The sequence below is a fragment of the Myxine glutinosa genome, chromosome 1 (assembly GCF_964187855.1).
Source record: "Myxine glutinosa chromosome 1, kmMyxGlut1.1, whole genome shotgun sequence".
NCBI classification, from domain to species: Eukaryota; Metazoa; Chordata; class Myxini; order Myxiniformes; family Myxinidae; genus Myxine; species Myxine glutinosa.
Window position 1 is genome coordinate 315,940,631 of NC_136261.1, and position 23,238 is coordinate 315,963,868.

The 23,238-nt window shown below is 36.9% G+C and overlaps 1 protein-coding gene across 1 annotated transcript in view; it reads right to left on the reverse strand.

The window, feature by feature from the left end:
- Window positions 1-5,085: 5,085 nt before the first annotated feature.
- LCT (lactase) overlaps window positions 5,086-23,238 on the reverse strand; it is a gene marked incomplete in the record, with an annotated part of 262,995 nt that continues 244,842 nt past the window's right edge. Inside the window, 3 exon segments of the mRNA XM_068096286.2 lie at window positions 5,086-6,499; window positions 21,996-22,220; window positions 22,492-22,931. Of these exon segments, the coding sequence (XP_067952387.2) occupies window positions 6,291-6,499; window positions 21,996-22,220; window positions 22,492-22,931 (874 nt within the window).

Below are 23,238 nucleotides of genomic sequence, written 5' to 3' on the forward strand. Positions count from 1 at the left end.
CCGCAATCTCTATGCGAATGGGGAGCCAATATGTCGAGGAAACAGGGGAGGGTGGAGGAATATAGAAAGGGAAAAGCACGGAGTTGAAAGAGAGATGCAAATGGACTGGGCTTAATAGAGTTGCAAATGGGAAATCCGAATGAATAAAGCTTGAGACCGCTTCCCCTTTTATTCTCTCTCCGCACCTTTTCTGCACTGACATAGACTTTCCTCTGGTGCTTCTTCTTCACTTCTTCGTTTTCCAAGTTTCTTTTCTTGACGTTCTTCCCACTTTAATGACTCTTCCCATTTCCTTTTTTTCGGACTGTTCGCAGGCTTTTTCACATGACATGCATCTCCCAGCCAGTGCATCTTCCATGAATCGCGGTTGCTACCAAGCTGCTACAAAATCACCGCCTTCCCTCGCACCACGCAGACCATCACTTTCGGCCAGAGAACATCCAGTGACCCCCACACGACTGGAATGCTTTGGAGTGGAGGAATCTGACCAAGAGGAAGTGCACGGCAGACAAGCCTGAACTGCTGAGTCATGGGCGATTGCAGCCCATGCAATCCCATGGGTTGCAAATGGAGCATTAGAGTACATAGAAAGACCCCACACTTCACCTCACTCTCGATATCTCAACCCCTCTTCCCACACTCTCTTTTATTCATTCAGGTGTCTGGATCTATTTAATTTAAAGGTGTTAGGTCATTGTTATAAGGCATCCAAGGTCAGGATTTATCACGTAGGATATAAGGGGAATGTATGCGTGCTTGTAAATTGATTCATATTGCTTGTGTTGCCCCACCTCGATTTTTCCTACCATTTCCCACTTGAATTCCCTAACCGCCATTCTTCCTGCCAATTTCCACTTTGTGTAAATTAGTTGCATAGAAGTCTTTATACCGTGTCTTGACTTATCCTACTCGGGTTTGGTCTGACAGCGCACTTCTGAGAATAATTAGCTCAAGTAATCAATTGGTTTGTTAGATAAAACCATGTGGCGCATAGCGTTGGTTCGCTCGGCCAACTAGTAGCCATTACGTGGTCGCAGGCACAGTTCCCCATCTGATTCATTCATCTCACATGAATGGTAAACCGACTCAAGCTGCGAAGATCCAGCCAGAGGTGAGTGCTATAGATAGTGTCCGTGGACTTATTATAGACTCGTTGGGTTTCGGAGATATCTGACCCATGACTGGCACAGTGGTAAGGAGTGGCATTGGCACTCCCCCAATGACCATAACAATATGTATATGAGACTAGTTAGTTAGACATGTAGAACCAAAACATTAAATGTGGAACGGCAAAGGAGATTTTAATAATTTACTTGTATATTCATTACTAGCAAATACAACCCGTAGCTTAAGGAGAGTGAGGGGGGGGGGCGAGAAGGAATGGGGGAGCAAGGAGGGCGGGGGGAGAGTAGGGGGGAGGGGGGCGAGGAAAGAGGTGGGAGAATGAGGAAGGTGGGGAAGAGCGTGGAGGGGTGGGGTGGGGGGGAAGAGCAAGGAAAGGGGAGGGTGGGAAGGCGACGCCTCTCCACACGTCACTATACACACAGTGAGGGATGGAGTACAAGGAGGGGGGTAGGAGCGATACAAAGAGAGAGAGAGGGGGGAGAGTGAAAGGAAGGAGAGAGAGAGAGGGGAAAGAGAGAGGAGAGAGAGGCAGAGAGAAGAAGGTGGGTGAGGAAGGGGGGGCATGCGAGGAAGGTGGAGAGAGCAACACTATACAGTATACACTACAGGAGGGAGAGGGTGAGAGGAAGGAGGTGAGAGTGAGGAAGATGGGGGAGTGAAGAAGGGAAGGGGCAGGGAGTGGGGAGGGGAATGGGGGTGTCCTGGACTTGTGTTTGGTAGGGGACCTGAGGGGGAAAGAGGAGGAAGGGTTCTCAACTTGTGTTTGGTAGGGGGACTTGATGGGAATGGGGGGCGGTGGTTCAACTTGCATTTGGTACGGGAGCCTAAGGGGAAGCGGGGGAGGAGGGATGAGGGGAGAGTTACCTTGATTCTCGATTTACATTTACCTCGAGTCGAACTTTACCACCTTAAACTAGGAACTTGAGGGGGAGGGCTTAGTTTACACCTTATACCTCATTGAGGCTGAGGAGGATTAACCAAGAAGAAGACTGAGGGAGGGGAGAGGGCATTATCCTCGTCCAGTTTCATAGGCAGGCTGATTACAGAATTGAATGAAATGGAGTACATTCAAACAGGTAAGCAATACCACCCGTCACTTTCAAACAGCACATACCATTTAAAGAGATTATAACATGGGTTTATATTCCCTTCGGGGATGCAACTTGAACTGTGGCTGACGCCCTGTATGGAACTGGAACTCTCCGAGGCAATGGTTACATTTTAAACTTTTGTCAGATTTAACTAAGACAATGGAACATTGGAACACACACTTATATTTGTACTTTGTTTACTTTATCACCTTAACATTGTTTTGAATGTCGATTTGTAATTTTATTTTCAAAAAACGACAACCACTGTGATAACAAATGTTAATTACACCACTACCAAATATATCACCATGGCTTACAAACATTGAATAAACACCTCTAAGTTGAGTAACAAGTCGTTAACAAGTAACAAGTAACAAGTAACGTTAACAAGTCGTTACAAATAGTTAAGCAGAAAGACAAATAAATCAAATGGAAATTGGTAAGAGAATGGCTAAACAGGTGTGTGTTCCATTACCAAGCAGCTTGTAGTGCTCTCGCTTGAGAACTCAAGCAAGCACTCCAATGAAACAGTTGATAAGGAACTGATGGCTTGGCAAGCGGTTAGTGATGTATACAGTGATCCATAGGTATGAAGATCAGCGATCAGTGATCAGCAATGTATACAGTGATTTGTAGGTGTGATGCTTTATCGTACAGAAACCGTTTCGACCTGTTCCATGGTAAGGTATTTTTTATTAGGCGGAAACAAAATGGCAGATTAAGACCCCTGTGAGGTGAACGTGGGCTGACCAAGGGTAAGCTTGTGTTTTCATGATGAGAAGACTTAATTATCTTCAAAAGGGGTGTTTAAGTTTACCCAAATGCCCATTTTTTTCTTACTTCCCCTCACGTGGAGTTTCTTAGTATGCATGCAAAGTTTTGGGCCGCTAGGTTTAATGGTTTTGAAGTTATGGAGAAGACACACACACTCACACACTGACATTTATTATTATAGATGTACGTTAAAATGAGACGTATAAACAAGAAGGGGGTGGGATGCTGGGGAATCAGGAAGGGGGTGGGATGCTGGGGAATCAGGAAGGGCGTGGAATGCTGGGGAATCAGGAAGGGGATGTAAAACATGGAAAAATGAAAGGGAAAACATATTATTCACTTAAATTGTTGTATTGTACCAATGGACACTCCCTTTAACCTTAGTGGAGAACTGTACGCGACCCGGCGACCTTGAGTGCTGGCGCGCTGCACATACACACGTAAAACTGTCATCACTGACCGATCCGCACACGCTGACAGCTGAAAATATTTTACCATTTATTTTAAACACCTTTTTAATACAATATTTATTCAATGATTATTTTTCGAACATTGTCAACAAGTCATTATAAATATAAACTCAAGTTGCATGCAAGTCGAAAGCAAGTCAAAAGTCCCCAGACACCAAGTCCCAAGTCCGAGTCTCCAACTCTGATAGATAGCCCTTAACTTACAGCTATTGGCTTCAACCTGTGTTGCCTTTTGAGTGTTTAATGAGTATAATCTCTCTAGAAATTGTTTTATTAACTTTGAGTCAAGATTATAATTTGCCATCTACACAACAAAATTTGTCTTGTACGGCAGAAGCAGAAATATTGTTGTTCATGAATCTAGTGATTTGTCAAATTTAATTTTTGAATGTCTTGAGATCCCAGTTGCAGAGAGAAAGAACATCAAACAAGTTGTTCAGGGTGGAAAATGTTTAATTTCATTTGAATGAATGAATGAATGAATACTCTTTAAATGCAGTTGATTAACGAACTCAAAATTCAACATGGTGGCCATTTTTTCGAAATGGCCATCAAAATTGCTAAGGCATGCCATAAACATTTTAATATTGAATTTAGGACATATGGGTATCAATACAAAATCACATAACTACATATTATCTATGAGGTCGTTAAAATCTTCAATTTATTGAAAATTGTCGCCATGTTCATCTGAATCGCTCACGTAAGGCTCAAAACGATAAGGCTCCATAATTCCTCCGAAAGCGTTTCCATCACTAATTTTGTTTCCAATAGTTTCTTCAAAATCCCACTGTTCAGTTTTAACATACTGAGAACCTTCAGAATTGCTATGGTGGAATAAATATCGGAATTCGAGCTTGAAATACACCGTTTCTCCATATAAGGCGTCATTTGGATTGGGAGGGTTGGGGAGGGAGGGGGAAGGGGGGTTATGAGTGTGACATCACTGGCAAAATCAATAATTGACACTTTATAGCTTTTTTCGGCACTTTGTCACTGGCCCAAAAAAATAAAAAGAAGCAAAAATATTTTCCCTTCAAATTAGACAATGACTAATGATTTTCAATGGTTTTCAGAAAAAAATACATTTGGGTTCCCCTTTAATGTGACCCTGACTTTGACACAGTTTAATGACAAATTAAGTTTTTATACAGTAAATCCCATTGTGACTGGACAAGATCTTCAAAAACAATTTCATTTTCCCTCCAAAATGTTAATGGAAATGAATTAGATCACTTGACCATGGATGGTATTTATGGCCAGTTTTTCGTATGGAGTGCAAGAAGTCCCACACCATCACAGTACAACAGGATAAATACAAAGATTGCATTGGAATCAACTTTTATTTCTTATACAGAAGTGCCACGTTGCTTTTAGTTGAAGCATGATCTTGCTGTATATTTTTATTGCAATGTTTTTGGCATCTCACAGAAGTGCTGTTTCTGTTATTTGCCTTTATTCAAATGAAGCTTTTCATTATTTTTGTATCCTGAAGATTATGGACTTTAAACTTGGTTTCAAACCTGGCCTTTTTGTAAGATTTTTGTAGTCACTTCAATAGCTGATGAAATTTGCAAGCAGATGGAAATGTTGGCAGGATATCATCAGAAAAACAACAGCAATACAAAGGGTTTCTCCTGAGGCAGTTGAGGAAATGCAACATATAATTTTCAATCAGAATTTGGTAGTGCCGCAAACATTCTGATGTCTTACATTAATTCATTAATATCCGGTTTGCTGAGCTTGAGCAGTTTGCTTAAAGCAATTACAGACAAGGAAGGATAGCAGCAAACCAAGATGGTCGACTAAACATGCCACAGACAAAAATTCTGAATAACTGCCAAGGTAAGGGCAGATAGTCATGATCTATTGTTATGAATATAAAAATAGGTAATTTTACTATAAAGTTAATTGTTTTTATCGGCTACTGTAAACTCATTTCTTTCGCAAGAAAAATGCCTTTCCAGCTTAATCCACTAGGCTTTGGCAAATACGAGGTGGTAAAGGTACCAGTTGTATAAAACATGGAGCTGTGTACCTGAGTAAATTATGTCGTTTTATGCTTGTGTTAGTCTACCTGCAGTCAGATAGACTAAGATAGACTAAGTCAGATAGTCTACTGTAATGCTAAATATGCTTGTGGTAGTCTACATCTGCAGGAGGTCTTCTGTGATGCTAATTATGCTTGTGGTAGTCTACATCTGCAGGAGGCTTCCAATGCAGTCCTGTCAATTACTGTAATCTAATGTTTTATCCAAGCTACAACAGTATTTTTACTTAGTGGATCCAGTGCTGTTAAAACCTAGATAAGATTGTCAAAGTTTGGGCAGCTATGCAATGATTACACACCTTCAGTATCGAAGGAAATACCAAACAAACCAAGTAATGATGATTCCTCAATCGTACTTTTCCAAATCAAATGAGTCAAATTTCTTGCAGATTCTTAAATGCAAATATTGGAACGAAACATCACGCCAATTATAATTCTACACCGAATGATGTACGGCATTTATAATTGTCTTCCATTACTATAAAATCCACATTGTAGTTGTAAATGTCTTCAACTATTTACTGAAAGCACTATATGCCATGATCTGAATAATAATTATTTTGTTTATTATCTGACATCAATTAATCATTCATGCAACAATCATACCGGCAGACCAATAGAAATTAAAGTGCAAATAGTTCATTTTCAGAGTAAGAAAAATGCATGCCTGATGCGCAGAAGTTCTGAATCATCATGCAGCTAATTGCATGTGCTGCCAGTTTTGTGCATTTCTATAGAATTCCGAGACTATTGAATTGGAAACTGGAAGCGCAAGGTCTTTTAATCTTCAAACTCACTAACTTTCTTTTTATGATTCAAAGTGAGGCAGCAGCTGAAGCTAAGGAAAAGAAAGAGCCCAAGTACAATACCAAACATTGACCACATGGCAGATGCCGCCTCTTCAGGAGTTAAAACTATTCCCATGAATATTGGTCTTCTGGGCCCAGGTTTTGTGGGACTGACAGTTGATGGAAGAGGGGTGGTTGTGGCTGCAACACAAAGGAGGATAAAAATAAATTATTTCGTAAAACAGATAAATGTTCACAAGTTGAAAATAAATGCATTAAACAAATGCTGTATATTATTGACAAAGATGACATACAATGCAAATATTGTGCTAACACGTGTGCACCTTATACTACAACTACAAGATAAACAAACCACTGGATACTTCCTCACCCAATTTCTTTATTTGCAGGGTGCAGTATTTCCAATTCCCACCTCTCCCTTTTCATGTTCGTTCTCATTCCCCTGTACATCAGTTGTTTACCTGCTGCCCGACTGCCAATTTATAGCATAATACTTATTCTTCTATGAGCCTCAATCCAATAGAAAAAAAAGTTGTTCTTTAATTTCGAAATGTGTATTTTGTGGAGGAAGAAAATGAAGAAAAAAAATGTAGCCATTGTCTAAAAGGTAAACTCCATTTCGCTTTCCTTTTTTTTTTTCTTTTTTTTTGTATACAAGATCGAGGCTCGTGAAAGAGCTAACATTAACCACACAAAAAGTCAAACCGACACACAAAACACAAAAAATAAGGGGAGCGGCAGATAAGATGGGGAGAGAGGGGGAAGGACACAAACACAACATTTGAGAGCAGGGACAACGGGAGAAATGTGGGAGGGGGAGGGCTTTGGGGGAGGTGGGAGAGGTATAAAACATATGAACACTGCAAGGACTTCCAGGAAAGAAGTTGGAATTTCCAAAAAAAAAAAAGGAGGGGTAAAAGGAGGGGTAAAAAATGAGGGGAGGGGTATTGAAGTATTTTCTGCCACACGAGTAGTCTGAAAATGGATGTTCTGACCCAACTTGGTCTCACCTCTACCAGGGCCTCCACCATACCACCTACCGGAGGTTTTCTGGCTCACTATATTGCTTATCCAAAACATTGACCACACTTTTATAATAACTCCATTTGTATATACAGTAGTATTTTTCCTATAAGTAGTTACTAGTTATGAGTCCTAATAATCCAGAGCACCATAAAAAAAAGTTTTCATTGATTCTTTGGAAATATACAAAATAAATTCTACACAAAGCAAGTGAAATTAATTTTGTTTTGGAAAGTGAACCTAAAATCTTCCCATTAAATGTCTCATATCAGCAACTTTAAACGGCTCACTCAACTATGTTTTAATGTAACCTTTAAAAAGCATTAGCTTTCCAAATATAAGTTCTTATATCATCAACCACTTCGAGTTGTTTTTCTCAGGTTGACCTGTTTTACATACTTTGTGCTTGATACAGTTTATGAGTGTTTGGAGTTTGTTGAGGAATAGATGGCGTTGTACTCTTACATAATAACTTGACTAATAAATTCTCCCTTCCTATTTTGGTAAATATATGTTGCAAAGTCATTCCTTCAAATTGAAAATAACTTGATTGATCACAACAGCTTTCCTGACATCATCATCATCATCATCATCATTTTGTATGCAGCTGCTAGATACATCATTGCTGGGAGTGCGGGTGTGCCGCTGATGCAGTGCCCCGTTTCCATTTAGCTGGTACTCATTTTGCCGACCTCAGGAGAATGACGGGCTGAATCAACCCACCTGGTGTTATTTAACGGAATGACAGGTGCTCAAACTAAACACCCTAACATCTTAAGCCAGCCACCTTACCCGTTAAGCCAACACAAGGCTTTACCTGGCTTTATAAGACAAAATTAATAAACACAGGTGTTTTAAAGGAAATTCATAATTATGCTATCATAAGATTCTGTTTCTTCATCAGTCCATAATTGCTTAGATTTCCTTTTGCTTTTCTTTAATATTTGTTTCAAAGAATAATGAGACTGACACCAATTTTTGTTTTCCAGAGGAATAACGTATGTCTATCTGGACCTTAAATTGATGACAATCAAAGCATTTTTGAAACCAATCACGTTTATAAGTTCAGTTAAATCATTTGACCAAATATAATCAATAACTCTGGATTAAAACATTTCTCCTGAAAAATTTAATCACAACGGCCATCAATGATTTGTGTTTTAGTTTGCTCTTCTGAAGAATAAAGAGTCCTTTCAGTTTCTCCATCTTGATATCATGAAAGTTGAAAATGGTTGTTGAAGATGGGTTACATATACCAAGCCCCAGTTTCAATATATAAAATGAAAAATTACCAAACCCCAGTTTCAATTGATCACCGATCAGTCTCCTTATTGTAAACCTCTCTACCTTTTATCTTAATCTGTGTCTTGGATAAGGGATTGAATTATGGAGCATTTCTTGTTTATCTGCATGTTTCATACAAGGATTTGATTAACCTTAATTGTACACCGAACCTTTCCTATGCCATCTCCAGGCGCTGCATAACGTCATTGCCAGGCACCGAAGGGGTTCGGCAATGACGCACGCTGAAATGGAGTACTCAGTTTTCACTCTGGTTGTTTTCTTGTTTTCTTCTTTGTTTTCTTGTTAGTTTCTATCTCAGCCATCCTTTGAGCTAGGAATTTGAAATTTCGGCACAATAGTGAGCATGTACTTTGTGAAAAACGTTATTTTTGTACACCGCACCTTTCTTATGCCATCTCCAGGCATTGCAAATCGTCATTGCTGGGCACCGAAGGGGGCTCGGCAGTGACGCACGCTGAAAGGGTGTACTCAGTTTTCACTCTGGTTGTTTGTATTCTTTTTCTTTCTTGTTTTCTTGGTTGTCCGGGTGATCCGGAATAGCCATCCTTTGAGCTAGGAAGCTGAAATTTCGGCACAATAGTGAGCAAGTCCTTTGTCAAAAACCGTATTTTTTGTTTTTTGATTAATCAATTAATTGAGGGGTTATTTAATTATTAGTGATTAATTAAGTACTTATTTAATTAATCAAATTTCCTTTCTCTTCTGACCATTAACTCAGCCACCTTTTGAGTTAGGAAGCTGATATTTGGACATGCCAATGACCAGGTGATTTGGCTGCAAAGGCTATTTTTGATTTATTAATTAATCAATTAATCAATTAATCGATTAATTATTTCATTATTCGATTAATGACTAAATTTTTTTTTTAAAGTGACAGATTCTGATGAAATGGTGGTGGTTTATGTGTTCTCTGACCGAATTGATTAATAATTTAATGTTTTTATGATTATTATTTATTTATTTTCATTATTAATCATTTATTTATTTTCTTTCTCATTTGGCCAATATCTCAGGCACCTTTTGAGCTCGGAAGCTAATATTTGGACATGAGTGACCAAGTGATGTGGCTATCAAGGATATTTTTGATTTATTGATTAATCAATTAATCAATTAATCGATTAATTATGTATTGATTAATCAATTCATTATTTTTTTTTTAATTAATGACTTATTTAATTAAATTTCGAAAAGATACATCTTCGGATGAAGCACTAGTGGTTTAGTTATGCTTTTAGCCAATTGATTAAGAAAATATTTTGTGATAATCTTTTATTGATTTTAATTATACAATTAATCAATCAATTAGTGTACACCTCTCCCTCCCAATGCAGCCTCTATGAGCTGCACTGCGGTATTGCCGGGCGCCGGAGGCGTCCCGTCAATGCCGTGCTGTAGGATATTTAATTATTTGGCATGGGGGCGGTGTTCTTTGAATGTATCTGTAATTGTTTGTTTTTTGATTAATCAATTAATTGATGAGTTATTTAATTATTAGCGATTAATTCAGTACCTATACATTTCCTTTCTCTTCTGGGCATTATCTCAGGCACCTTTTGAGTTAGAAAGCTGATATTTGGACATGCCAATGAACAAGGGATTTGGCTGTAAAGGATATTTTTGATTTATTGATTAATCAATTAATTGATTAATTATTAAATTATTCTATTAATGACTAATTTTTTTTTTTTTTTTTTAGTTACAGATTCAGATGAAATGGTGGTGGTTTATGTGTTCTATGAGCCAATGGATTAATTATTTAAAATTTTTATGATTTTTATTTGTTTATTTTCATTATTAATCATTTATTTATTTTCTTTCTCATCTGGCCAATATCTCAGGCACCTTTTGAGCAAGGAAGCTGATATGTGGACATCACAATGCCCAAGTGATTTGGCTGTAAAGGGTATTTTTGATTTATTGATTAATTAATTAATCGATTAATTATTTAATTATTCAATGAATGACTTAATTAATTAATTATTTTAAAGTTACAGATTCGGATGAAATGGTGGTGGTTTATGTATTCTATTAGCCAAATGATTATGGTTAATTAGTATTATTATTATTAATTAATTAATTATTATTAGTTAATTATTAATTAATTATTAGTTAATTATTATTAGGCTAATTATGTCATTAGCCTACAACTATTTAATTTTTTATGATTATTACTTATTTATTTTCATTATTAATCATTTTTAATTTTCTTTCTCATCTGGGCAATATCCCAGGCACATTTTGAGCTAGGAAGCTGATATTTGAACATGACGACAAGCGACAGAACTTCTTGGAGAGGATTGTTGAGAAATATGACAATATGACTGAAAAAAAAAAAAAAAAAAAAAAAAAAAAATGACAGTGATCAAGTGATGTGGCTATAAAGGATATTTTTGATTTATTGATTAATCATTTAATCGATTAATTATTTATTGATTAATCAATTAATTATTTAATTTTTATTAATGACTTATTTAATTAAATTTCTAAAAGATACATCTTCGGATGAAGCACTAGTGGTTTAGCTATGCTATTAGCCAAATGATTCAGAAAAGATTTTATGATAATCTTTTATTGATTTTAATTATGCAATTAATCATTCAATTATTGTACACCTCTCCCTCCCAATGCAGTCTCTATGAGCTGCACTGCGGTATTGCCGGGTGCCTTAGGTGCCCCAGCAATGCCGTGCTGTAGGATATTTAATTATTTGGCATGGGTGCGGTGTACTTTGAATGTATCTGTACTTTTTTTTTTTTTCCCCAGGCTGAGGATTTCCACATTCATGTAGTCTTACTTGTCTAAGTTTGTTTCTGGTCCACAGAAAGAACAGAATACCCAGGTTGATGCAATTCTCCAGGAATCCCAGTTGTAAATCTGCTTCCTGATATATTCTGAACATCACTGCTGTTCTGAATGTCACTTCTGGTTCTAGAGATATCACCTCCGGATATTTACTCGAAACAAAATTTTTGACATCAGTAATTTTCTTAAAGAAAGCAATATATTTTTATTTTTAAATAAATATTTTTAATGCAACCTTTAACATAAGTACAGTCAAAGAGCTCCCCTGTGTTGAAAACATTTTGCAAAGGCTCATTTGCACTAAATTGCTGAGAAAATAATCCTGGCATCACTTGTAATCTTATGGTAATTAATGTTTCTACGTTTTCTTTTTATTCTTTCATCAACCCATTTACCTCTTTGTATCAACTGCTTTGAGTTTCCCAATATCTTCATTCTTCATCAATGTCTTCTCTTCGTAATTTTTTTGTATGTCTTCTATGTTAAGTACCGAATGTTCAAGCAATATCATCAAGCATCAGCACACAAATTCTACACAAAGCAAGTGAAATTAATTTTGTTTTTGAAAGTGAACCTAAAATCTTCCCATTAAATGTCTCATACTTTAAACGGCTCACTCAACTATGTTTTAATGTAACCTTTAAAAAATAATTCGCTTTCCAAATATAAGTTTTGATCATTGATTTAAGATCATTGATTAATAACTCACGTCACAAATTTTTTTCTGCTTTCCAAAAAATCATTTACAAGCTTTTTTAGTTTAGGATTCTTCTCTCCTTGCATTATAGCTTTCTCTTTACTAATGACAAAGTTTCTCTTGTATCCTCTAGCAACTGTAGCCTCTTCCATTGATATTTTTTTGTGGGACTATGAACTTTATCAGTACTTTCACCAACATCAGGATACTCAACCACTTTCTTCTCCTTCCCCATATTCTTCCTCTTTTTTTCCCTCCCAACTTTATTCCTAAACTGTTTCATGTTCCTCCCTTTCTTTCTCACCTGTATATGACTCATCAGTCCAAATTTAAAATCCAGCTTTCATTGGCAAAACTAGCTTCTCATGGCATTTATTTTTTCATCTTTTCTATATTCAATAACTTGTATTCAATGATTAGAGATGCTTCCTGAATAATTTTGATGCAGTCATAATGCAAGGAGGTGGGAATGTTTGGGGCCATTAAATAAAACCGATATTGGTATCAGATCTTAAAGCCTCACTAAATCTGTTAGATATACTGGACTTTGATTTATTGATGAATCTGTAAGCATTTCGCAAATTGAACTCCCATGCTATATTATATTTTTCTCACTTACATTGAGCCTTTCATTCCGTATTTTGATCAATTTAAATCTTGTTCTCTTCATATTCCAAAAGTATAGCCATGTCTTCAGCCACAAGTCATTTATATTAGACTAGTAAAAAGCCCATCAAAAATGACGACTTGGGACATTTTATTCGACAGTGCAGCCTCGTGAGCGTGCCAAAGTCTGAAGCCTCGGCCTAGTGTCAGGTGTGCTTATATCGTCTTTATGTATGAGACATCATACAGATGTAAATGAACACTCATTTTACCCTGCAAGCGTTGCATATCACATGCACCGAATTTCACCTCCATGAGTCTTGTATTTATTGTTATTTAAAAAGAAAATGCTTCTGTACGCCGCCCTTGAGGCTCGGTTTGCATGCCACCATCTACACTTTCAATATAAGAGACATAATTACTCTTTTATGGAAAATGTTTTTCGAGTTTGTTTTATCCTCAAAAATAGACAGTGGTGAACACACATTCGTGTTAAAAGATTGGCCTTTAAAACCTACCCTTATGAATGCGGACAGATATCTGTACAAACACACAAACTGACATTGTGTTTTATATGTTAGATTATAAACTGAATCATAAAAAGACAATCTATTGTTTAGATGAAATAGAGCATACAGACATAATTGTCCATAATATTTTGAATTAAAATCTTGCAATATTGTAATTTCTGAGAAACACTTTGTGAATAATTCCTTAACTGAGCATTAGGTGGACTGTGTCATCAGATGGATGTGGTAGGTCAGATGGAGTAATTCCAATGAAGGACAATGGCAGAGCTTTTGGCAGACCAATGGCAGAACTATACTCACTGATGTAATGTGAAGCAACAGTCTGACAGCTTTGAGTTGGAATCAAAATCAAACCCAGACTAGACAATTTAAAGGCAATTGTGTGACTTCTGTTCCTTCCTTTCAGATGCATTAGGTGGCATAAGTCCATAACTATCAAAATACTTTTTTCCACAATTAGTGTTATAAATACAACTCTCATGAGTATTCTTTCCATCAACACTGTCTTCCATATTCATAATAATTTTTTTGGCATTTTACTTGAGAGTGTGAAGCATGTATTTCATATTGCTTATGTAAATAATTACATTTTTCAAGCTAAGCATCCCACAAATATTTTCAAGCTCGAACTTTGATGTTATCTTTCCAAATTGATTCAAACATTCATTAATTGGAATCATTCCATTTCATTAATTTTTTCTTGATAATTTTGGAGAAAGAAATGTATCATAATCTCTTCTTGGGAGTTTAACATTTTAATAACCCTTGAACCTGTGTTGCGTTCCTATCTTCTTTCCATTTCCTTCTGGACATGATAGGCTTTCCTTTCATTGGCTGTTTTTAGCATTGTTGAATTTCTTCCTGTGTGATCCCCCTCAGCACTGAGTCCTACAAATTATTTAATTAGAAACAGAGAAAGCCACCACTTATCTCACTTCTTAAGTATTTTTTCACACAGATTGTTATTTCGTTGAACCTTGCCATGATCATTTAGGATTTTCAGTTGTTATCTGGCTAGCACATGGTAAATTGTGATTGAGCTTTCTATTTGTACATTGTTTAATTCCAGTCACATTAATAGTACATGGTTTTTGACTAAAACTGCACGAAATGGTTCAGGAAGATTACTTTTATTTGTACTATCTCTTACTGTTTCCTTTCTCCCTTTCATCGCCACCCATTGTATTGCTAAGAAAACTTCTCATAGAGACATTAGACTAATCCTTGACATTAGACTAACCAACCATTCTCTACGTTAGTTCATAATTTTGTTTTTTCAAAAAGTATATGATAAGCATAAGATTTTTTCAGACTCTCTTTCAAGGTACACAGAAGTGTTGACTCCTTTGGAATAATTTCATTTTGGACACTAGGATAAATTGCATAGTTTGCAATATTCAAGTTTGTGAAATGAGCCATGTCTAAAATAAGTTATTTTTACTGTTACTTTCATAAACCTTTTGACAACACCTATAAGCTTCCACATAATACTTTGTATCCAATTTTATTTCAAGTCTGTCTTGTGGTTATAATGTTTTTTTAAACGATCAATTCAAAGAGATAGTTATTACATGTTACAACGTATTGCATCACTGGCAAAACTCCATTTGTTTTGTGTGTTCGTAACCATTCATTGATTGATCTGCAGGATCCTCGGCCTAGTGTCAGGTGTGCTTATATCTTCTTTATGTATTAGACATCATACGGATGTAAATGAACACTCGTTTTACCCTGCACACATTGCATATCACATGCAGCGAATTTCACCTCCCTGTATTTATTGTTATTTAAAATAAAATAAAAAGATTCTGTACGCTGCCCTGAAGGCTCGGTTTGCAGGCCCCCATATACAATTCCAATATAAGAGACATAATTGACTCACTATATTGTTTATCCGTAACATGTATCAAATCATTTTTGATTGCTTGTTTGTCAAACTCCATGTTTACATGCAACTTAATATCTTGGGGATATTAAGCTCACTTCATTACCACGTCTCACACCCCAAGATTCGTTATACAAATATCCTTATTCCTACCCTGCTACCCAAAATTCCCAGAACAAGTTCATTTGCATTTCATGACATTCATATGTATAAAATACAGTACTTTTGAAATTACATAGCATTTCATAAAATAAGTCATAAAATGTTTAATTTAACTTCATTACCAATTGCCTGAGGACGACGTTTTAATGGGTATACGCATCGCCACAGTCCACTCCCAATGAGTGGGAGTTTGTGTTAGTGTTACTAGCAGAATGGTATTGTTAGGGTTTCGATGTCCCTAATTCCCCCCCCCCCCCCTTTTTCCCTTATATAAGGGAGGGTATAGAATTGTTTTTCTTTACTCTTGAGAAAGGTCAGTGGATGCACGTTTGTCCGTGTTGCTGATCGAAACGTCGAGCAGTTGTTTATTTTGCTCATTAAAGGTTGGAGAACTAAAAATGGATTCATTTATATATATATTAAAATTTTTTTTATTCAAAACATTCATTTTTATTCAAAACAATTATGATTTATATGATCATTCTTAACATTATTAAGAGCAACTGCTATAGAATTCAGATAACTATTAAAGTGATAAAATATATATTTTAGCAATCCTATGATAACTTTAATCTTTCATTTATATCACAATAGTGTATTTTGAAATCTACTCTACTCCATGTTTAAATACTTCAGTTGCTCTCCTCTCCCAACAGTTTGTTTATGATGATCTTCTTCATGCTGTGAAGTGCATAAGGCTGTCGAGGCAGTTTTATTGGCTGGAGGTTAAAATCATGGATGGCTCACCACTCTTGGATGACATAAGGTACTCAACTGAGAGGGGAAAATTTTGGAGCTTGTTCAGATTGCCAGCGATAGCTCGCCTACTCTTCGTGAAGGACACCATGGGAAGTTTAACGTCCACTTCGTCCACTAACTAATGCTCCACTAACTAATGCTCGACTAACTAATGCCAGTAAATGGGATGCCAAGTTTAATGTCCATCCAAGAGAAGGCGCACACATTGATGCTTCACGCGACCTGTGAAACACCAGGATGACAATTTATAGGTGAGCTGTGATTAGACAGGTCAGAGATGAATGCGTTTACCTCGAGACTACCCTGCCAGCTATCTTACCCAATAGTAACTGTCTTAAATATTTGTGTTCATGTGTTATGTAAATCTTTTCATTTTGAGAAGACGCCTATGGTTTGATCTTTAATTAAATGTCCTGATTACAATCATTGTAAAAGAAACACTCCTTGCACTCTTTTTCTCTCTTACTACCAATATGTTGTTTTGATTTTTAGGTGTCATCTATAGCAGGATATTAAAACATGTAAGTTACATACTTAACAAAAAAAAAAAATGCTTGTTTCTTAAACATTTACGTAAAATAAATGTGTGATATTTATAAAGAGAGATTAAAGTTCACATTAAAAAATATATTTTGGGATCTTTAGTTGTTTCCTCTGTACTTACATAAGAATCGTTTTGCAGGTGTGAAGAGGGAGGATAGAAGGAGAATGGATAGACTGAGGGAGGAGATTGTTGTGCAGATGAGCTTGATGGGGAGATTGGTGAAATGCCGGTTGAGATGGGCTGGACATTTGGTGTGGATAGGGGAAGAGAGAATGGCAAAGAGAGCGGATAGCTTGAGCGAACAAGGTAGGAGGAAAAGAGGTAGACCATGTTTGAGATGGGAGGATTGTGTGAAGAAGGATATCAGTAATGTGGAAGTGGTTGGAACATGGAGAGAATTGTCTGAGGACAGAGGGGAGTGTAGTATCATGGTCAAGGCAGGGAATAAGCTTGGTGCCATCGGATCTCACCTGTTGTAAATCTTTTAATGTAAATCCCACCGTATCATTAGTATGCTTTCTCTGACATGCCAACTTGTTATTTCTCTAAGAATATTTTTAAACACCTTAGGTACGTTTTGTTTTAAACAGTCACTTGTTTGCTCACTTCATTACCACGTGAACGTAAAATAAAGAGCGGGGTTAAGCAATTTGGTTCATGTCCGTCCACCGTCTGTCTGTGTCTCTGTCTTATCAGTTTATGATAATCAGTTTATGATCGAGGAACAACTTATTTAGATTGAATGTTATACGAGTATTTTTACATGAATCGGAGGACAATCCTGCCATTGAACAGCACTTTGTCTCTGAATTTGTCTTGATCACACATGCACAGAGAAGAGAGATAATTGAAGTGAGATAATTGCCCGTCTGAATTGCCCGAGAAGAGAGAAGTGAGATAATTTATTTTACTTTGTCTGCCCGTCTGGCAGTTAAACAAAATTGAAAATCATTCCAAACAGGAAACTTACTGTTTTTATGGATGTTATAAAAGACACAAACAACAGTTAAAAATAATTAATATAACATGTTAGATTGGGTGATGTAATAGACACTGAGTAAAATGGCTGCAAAACACTCAATTAATTTATTTATATGCCTTTATACCTCTTCAAACCTTTATTTTAATTTATTATATACTTGAACACTGCAGAACACAAGTCGCCTTCTTAATACTTCCAAGACCATCCAGTTTTGCAGTACTTGGACGTGTTCTATAGGTATATGGTGGTGTATAAGGGTGGTGCATAACACTGCTTCAGTCACGCTAAAGTTCGGGATTTTTAAAACGATCTTTAAAATCATTATTTTATTAAAATTTAAGTATATACTAAAACACTGCATGGGGTATAGTGTTTTATAAACTCGCTTGTTATTTATAGCCGGCGAAGCCAGTGTTGTGAATGAACGCGTACGTATTATGTTGAAAAACCAGATTATGCTGGATCCTTTGAGAATTCCAAGCTTTGACGCACCAAATCGCTCCATGGAGGCCGCCATCTTGCGGATGCAGAAGTATGCATAAAAAATTGAGAAAAAGTGCAATAGGAGTTTGTTTCACCCGTCTGTTTTTGATTCACAATCTTATGCACCTCTAATTTGTAATTAAAATACTTTAAGACCAACCTCGTTCCCCGGGCCCACATGGGCCCTGGTTATCTTCAACGAAAATCGTCACCAAACACCGGAACCAATGAGATTCGAGCATTTGAAAAAATATTTCAAAAAAGCTTTTTACTACATTTCGGACGCTGAAAACGGCGTCAAATATTCTAAAATTGACGAAGAATTATTTTTTAGAAATCTCGTGGCCGTGGGGGATAGTTTTTCACGGCCGGAAATATCCGAAGTTGAGACGGAATTCACCGAATTAATCAAGAAGGAAATTTTATAAATTTTAATCTCTTCCAGAATGCAAAGCCAAATGGTGTCATTTTGAACTAGGTACGGTACCTACGACACCTACCTACGACCAACTACCTAACCTACTGATGCCATAGTGATGGGTAAAATAGTGGCAAGAGGCTTTGGCTTCGCCGGCTCATTGCGGCTTTGCAGTCGGGTACTAATATATTGAGCTTATATTCACATTATTAAGCAGCCACATGAATCCATATTGTTTTTCCTCCACTGCATTATTTGTTGACATTGTTTTATATGTCTTTTATAATATCACTCCTATATAGATTACAATATACCCTTATTCCCAATTATGTACACATTGTGAAGTTATGATCTATTTGGTTGAGCAAAAGTTTTACGTGATAAACATGTTTCAAGTTTTGCAATTTTTATAGGATATAGTTTTTATGCCTACGCCGAAAAAGTCGCAGGAGGAATTATGTTTTCGGGTTGTCCGTCCGTACGTCTGTACGGGCTAAACCTCGTGTTTCTCAGCAACCATATGTCCGATTGACACGAAACTTTCAGGGTAGGGGTGACACCCATACAGAATGTTTTTATGATAATTGTGACGTCGTAGGTCACGTGGTATGGCAGCCATCTTGGATTAAAAGCAAATAATTAAAAAATTATTTCTCGAAAACCGCTGAATGGAAAAATTTGAAACATTGCACATTGTCAAGTACTCCCAATGGGGAACAAAAGCCTGATCATGATGATATCATAGATGAAGTGGTATACCAGCCAAAAATGTTTTAATCGAATTCCTTATCCTAAAAATCTGAAATTGCATGCACATGATCTATGACCCATTTGTATTGAAATATTACATTTATGACATCATAGGTCACATGGTTTGGCAGCCATATTGGATTGAAGGAAAATATTAAATAATTATATCTCTGAAACCGCTCACCCTCTCGATGCGAAATTTTACAAATATCATCTAACAGCACTGTTGCATATAATAATAATAATAATTCATTTATTTTGTATAGCGCTTTTCCAGAAGCCCAAAGGCGCTAGTTTGAAAATGATGATGTCATAGGTCACGTGGTTTGGCAGCCATCTTGGATAGAAAAACGAACCTTATCCAATCAACACGAAACTTTACAAACGTGATCCCCTACCCATACATATGCAGAGTGATGGCATCTACCCGTTGTGGGACTATGCGGAGGCATATTGGTGACACAGTCGCATTGTTCTGGTTAAATATAATTCCTATCATGGAGTACGATAGTATGTAGGGATGGCACTGGAAAAAATTGGCCACCAATTCAAACGTGTACAAAGTGATATACATAAAAACAACTATGGAGAGAATTGGAAATACTCAGCATTTAAAAGCCATACCTTTTATTTAAACATTGGTGTGGTGGGTGTTTTGGGAAAACCTCATTGAGTTAGGAGGCTCTTGGTAGGGCTGTGTAACAATGCTGTGTAACAATGCTTCCCTGGTATGGGTGAGATCAGATGACGTCATACCTGCAAGATGATTCCTAGCTTTTTGCCCAAGTCTTTTATTTGCTCATAAGTGTTTTTTTTCTTCTTCCAGTCGGCAACAGTGCTGTTTAGGATTTTATTTAAACAAATTTTAAAAAACTTTGAAAATATTTTTCACAACATTTATTTATTTACTTATTTATTGTGTGCATATGATTATTGTTGCTTTTTCTTCACCCCTTGCTCCTGTATCTGTTTTGTCTCATTTCATATTTTAATGGGCATTTTCTTTCCAGTCACACTTCGTATTTATTTATTATTCCTACCCTCTTTATTATTCCTCAATTTCTTTATTATTCCTCATCTTTATTGTTCCTCAAATATTTTTCACAACATTTATTTATTTACTTATTTATTGTGTGCATATGATTATTGTTGCTTTTTCTTCACTCCTTGCTCCTGTATCTGTTTTGTCTCATTTCATATTTTAATGGGCATTTTCTTTCCAGTCACACTTCATATTTATTTATTATTCCTACCCTCTTTATTATTCCTCATTTATTCCTCATTTATTATTCCTACCCTCCTATCCAAAATTCCCAGAACAAGTTCATTTTCATTTCATGACATTCATATGTATAAAATACAGTACTTTTGAAATTACATAGAATGTCATAAAATATGTCACTTTTAAGTGTTGATTTGTCACATTTTAAATATTTTCCGGCTGAAGTAATGTTCTAAATTATTATCTTTAACTTGGTATTCAAAAACAACACTTGCATGTACAACATGACAATGGCTTTTAAAAGTTTTCCATCACATGCTGAATGATGCTCCTTTAAAATGATGTAGTACGAACAATAGCATTCAAATGTGGAATGTTGTGAAAATGAGACTGAACTAGCAACAGTGAATATGTGAACTGAATGATCCAAATTGGTGAAGGCAATTAAAATATAATTTCTGCCACATTGATTACAGCTCAGTTAGTCATCTATTGGAGGGAAATCTGCGTCAGGTGCTCGGGAACAAACGCCAGATTGTCTGGAAACTGGCAATACAGACTGGTGAGTCATCACCTTACACACGGATATCTTATCATTGAAGATGTCAGTCATCCTGAATTTGATTAGTTTCGAAAATAGTTGTAAATACATGGAACACAAATTCTAAAATATAGGCAAGACAGGTGTGAGCATGATATGAGTTATCTGAATTGGATTTGACGTGAAGAGAGGCACTGGTTATCAAACAGTTACTACCCTTGGTCACAATGAGTGGGAGTATGAGTAAGAGGGGTACCCCTGGCCCTGTATACTTGATTCCACCAGTCTGTAATGCAGGTAATCTCACAATGGGCCTTGCAGTGGGGACCACATGCACTGAATGTTGGTGATCTGATGTACCCACAGATGTCTCCCATTCCTTAGCATATGTACTGTGTATATATATATATATATGAAATAGTCTGGTCTTTTTCTGATGGTGTCATGATTTTGCATTAAGTGATTGCAAATATTTTCTGCTTTTGTGCCCCATATCATGGAAGTCAATCATCTTTATAAATGACACTTTTAGAGAGCTGCTTTTTCACTTTTGAGATGATTTCTCATTTCCTAATCTGTGCTGTACTGCTCTTTTTAAGTTTTCTCTTCATTTCTGAAGTGAGATCATTTCTGAGAACTATACAATGATAACTTACAATGATGGCTTTTTTGTGCACATGGAAGTTGAGCAAAATGTTATTCATTTCTTTTTGCATTTTTTTTTTTTTTACACTTCAGCTGACTTTCCATTATGGAGAGGTGCAACCTTATCTACACAAACCAGCACCAAAGTGATTCATTTATTATTTCAGTAAAGGGCTCTTTAATTGAGTTAGTTGTCAATAATAGCGACTGCCAAATTATACATGACAATTTATATCCTTTATCTTTTGCTTGCTGCTTGATATCACTGGTTATACACAGGTGCAAGCAGGAGTCAACAATATTCATTGCAGCGAATCCGTACGTAAGTGTAAGCAGGGGTCACCACTGTCGTTTGAAACAAAACCATTGCATCCAATGATGTTGCCATATGTCACAACGGAGCTCTTGGGGATACCAGACAGGCCTGGGTCGGTGCGATCGATTGCATAGAAGCCATAATGCTCTGTGTATCCAGCCGACCATTCAAAGCAGTCCATCAAAGTCCAGGCAAAGTAGCCGGTCACATTCACTCCATCAAGGTGAACGGCTTTAGGACGGGTGGGAATAAGTCTTGTTAGTATTTATGTAATGATTGCAGTAAAATATTCAAGTTTATACTGTACAGAAATGTGATATGATGAGGTATCTTTTTGAAATAATAATTTTTTTGAATGGAAAATTGAAAAGTTAAAGTTAACTTTTTCTGGTGAGGGAGAAAATGGTGGATGAGGCGGATGGTCTGACAACACTATAACTATAAAGCGATGTCTGACAACATTTCCCCACCCTCCAAGAGTGCAGCTCCTCCAAAGGCCTACCTTTTAGCATCTCGTTGATGTACTTCTTCAAATATCGGCTCCGCATTATATCATCTGTGTTTTCTGGACCTGTGCTCCGCTGAGCAGCTCCATTTCCAGCAATCCAGATGCCACCAGGTTCTGGATAGCGACTTGAAGCATAAACCAGGAGTTGGCGCAGAGCATTTGGTGTGAAGGCTCGGTTCTTGGCACCCGTTTTGGGCCAGGTCCAGTCTGATAAGACTTCCGCTGCCCTGTCACGGCGGTAGCTCAAACCTTTTCTCACACCCCGAAGTCGATCAGGTAGAGCAAGACCTTTGAAGAAATGTGATAGAGCCAAGAAGTCGTGTGTTCCATGGATGAGGTTTTGGTCATCTTCTGACAACGTAGGTAATCGTCCATCTGTTATTGTGCTGCGCATTGTGGACGAATAATTGCCATGGTATATCGGATCAGCAAACCTTGGGTGAGGAAAGACCACATGAACATAGACATTTATTATTGGAAAAGTGGCTTTTTGTGTTAAACATTGTCGGTGTGTTGATAAATGAGTCCATACATTTTCCAGAGCATAAGTGCTAACAAAGCAGTCTAATTGTGGGGAATACACTGGGTGGTTTTCAATATTCCCAGAAGTAGTCAGGGAAGGACTTCAGATGGAATTGAAAAAAAAAATACACTATGGGATCTTTAACATTCACCAGCAAATCCTAGCATATGTGACACCCTGCCCTAAATGATGTTGCCTGAAAATCAACGGCGTGAGTT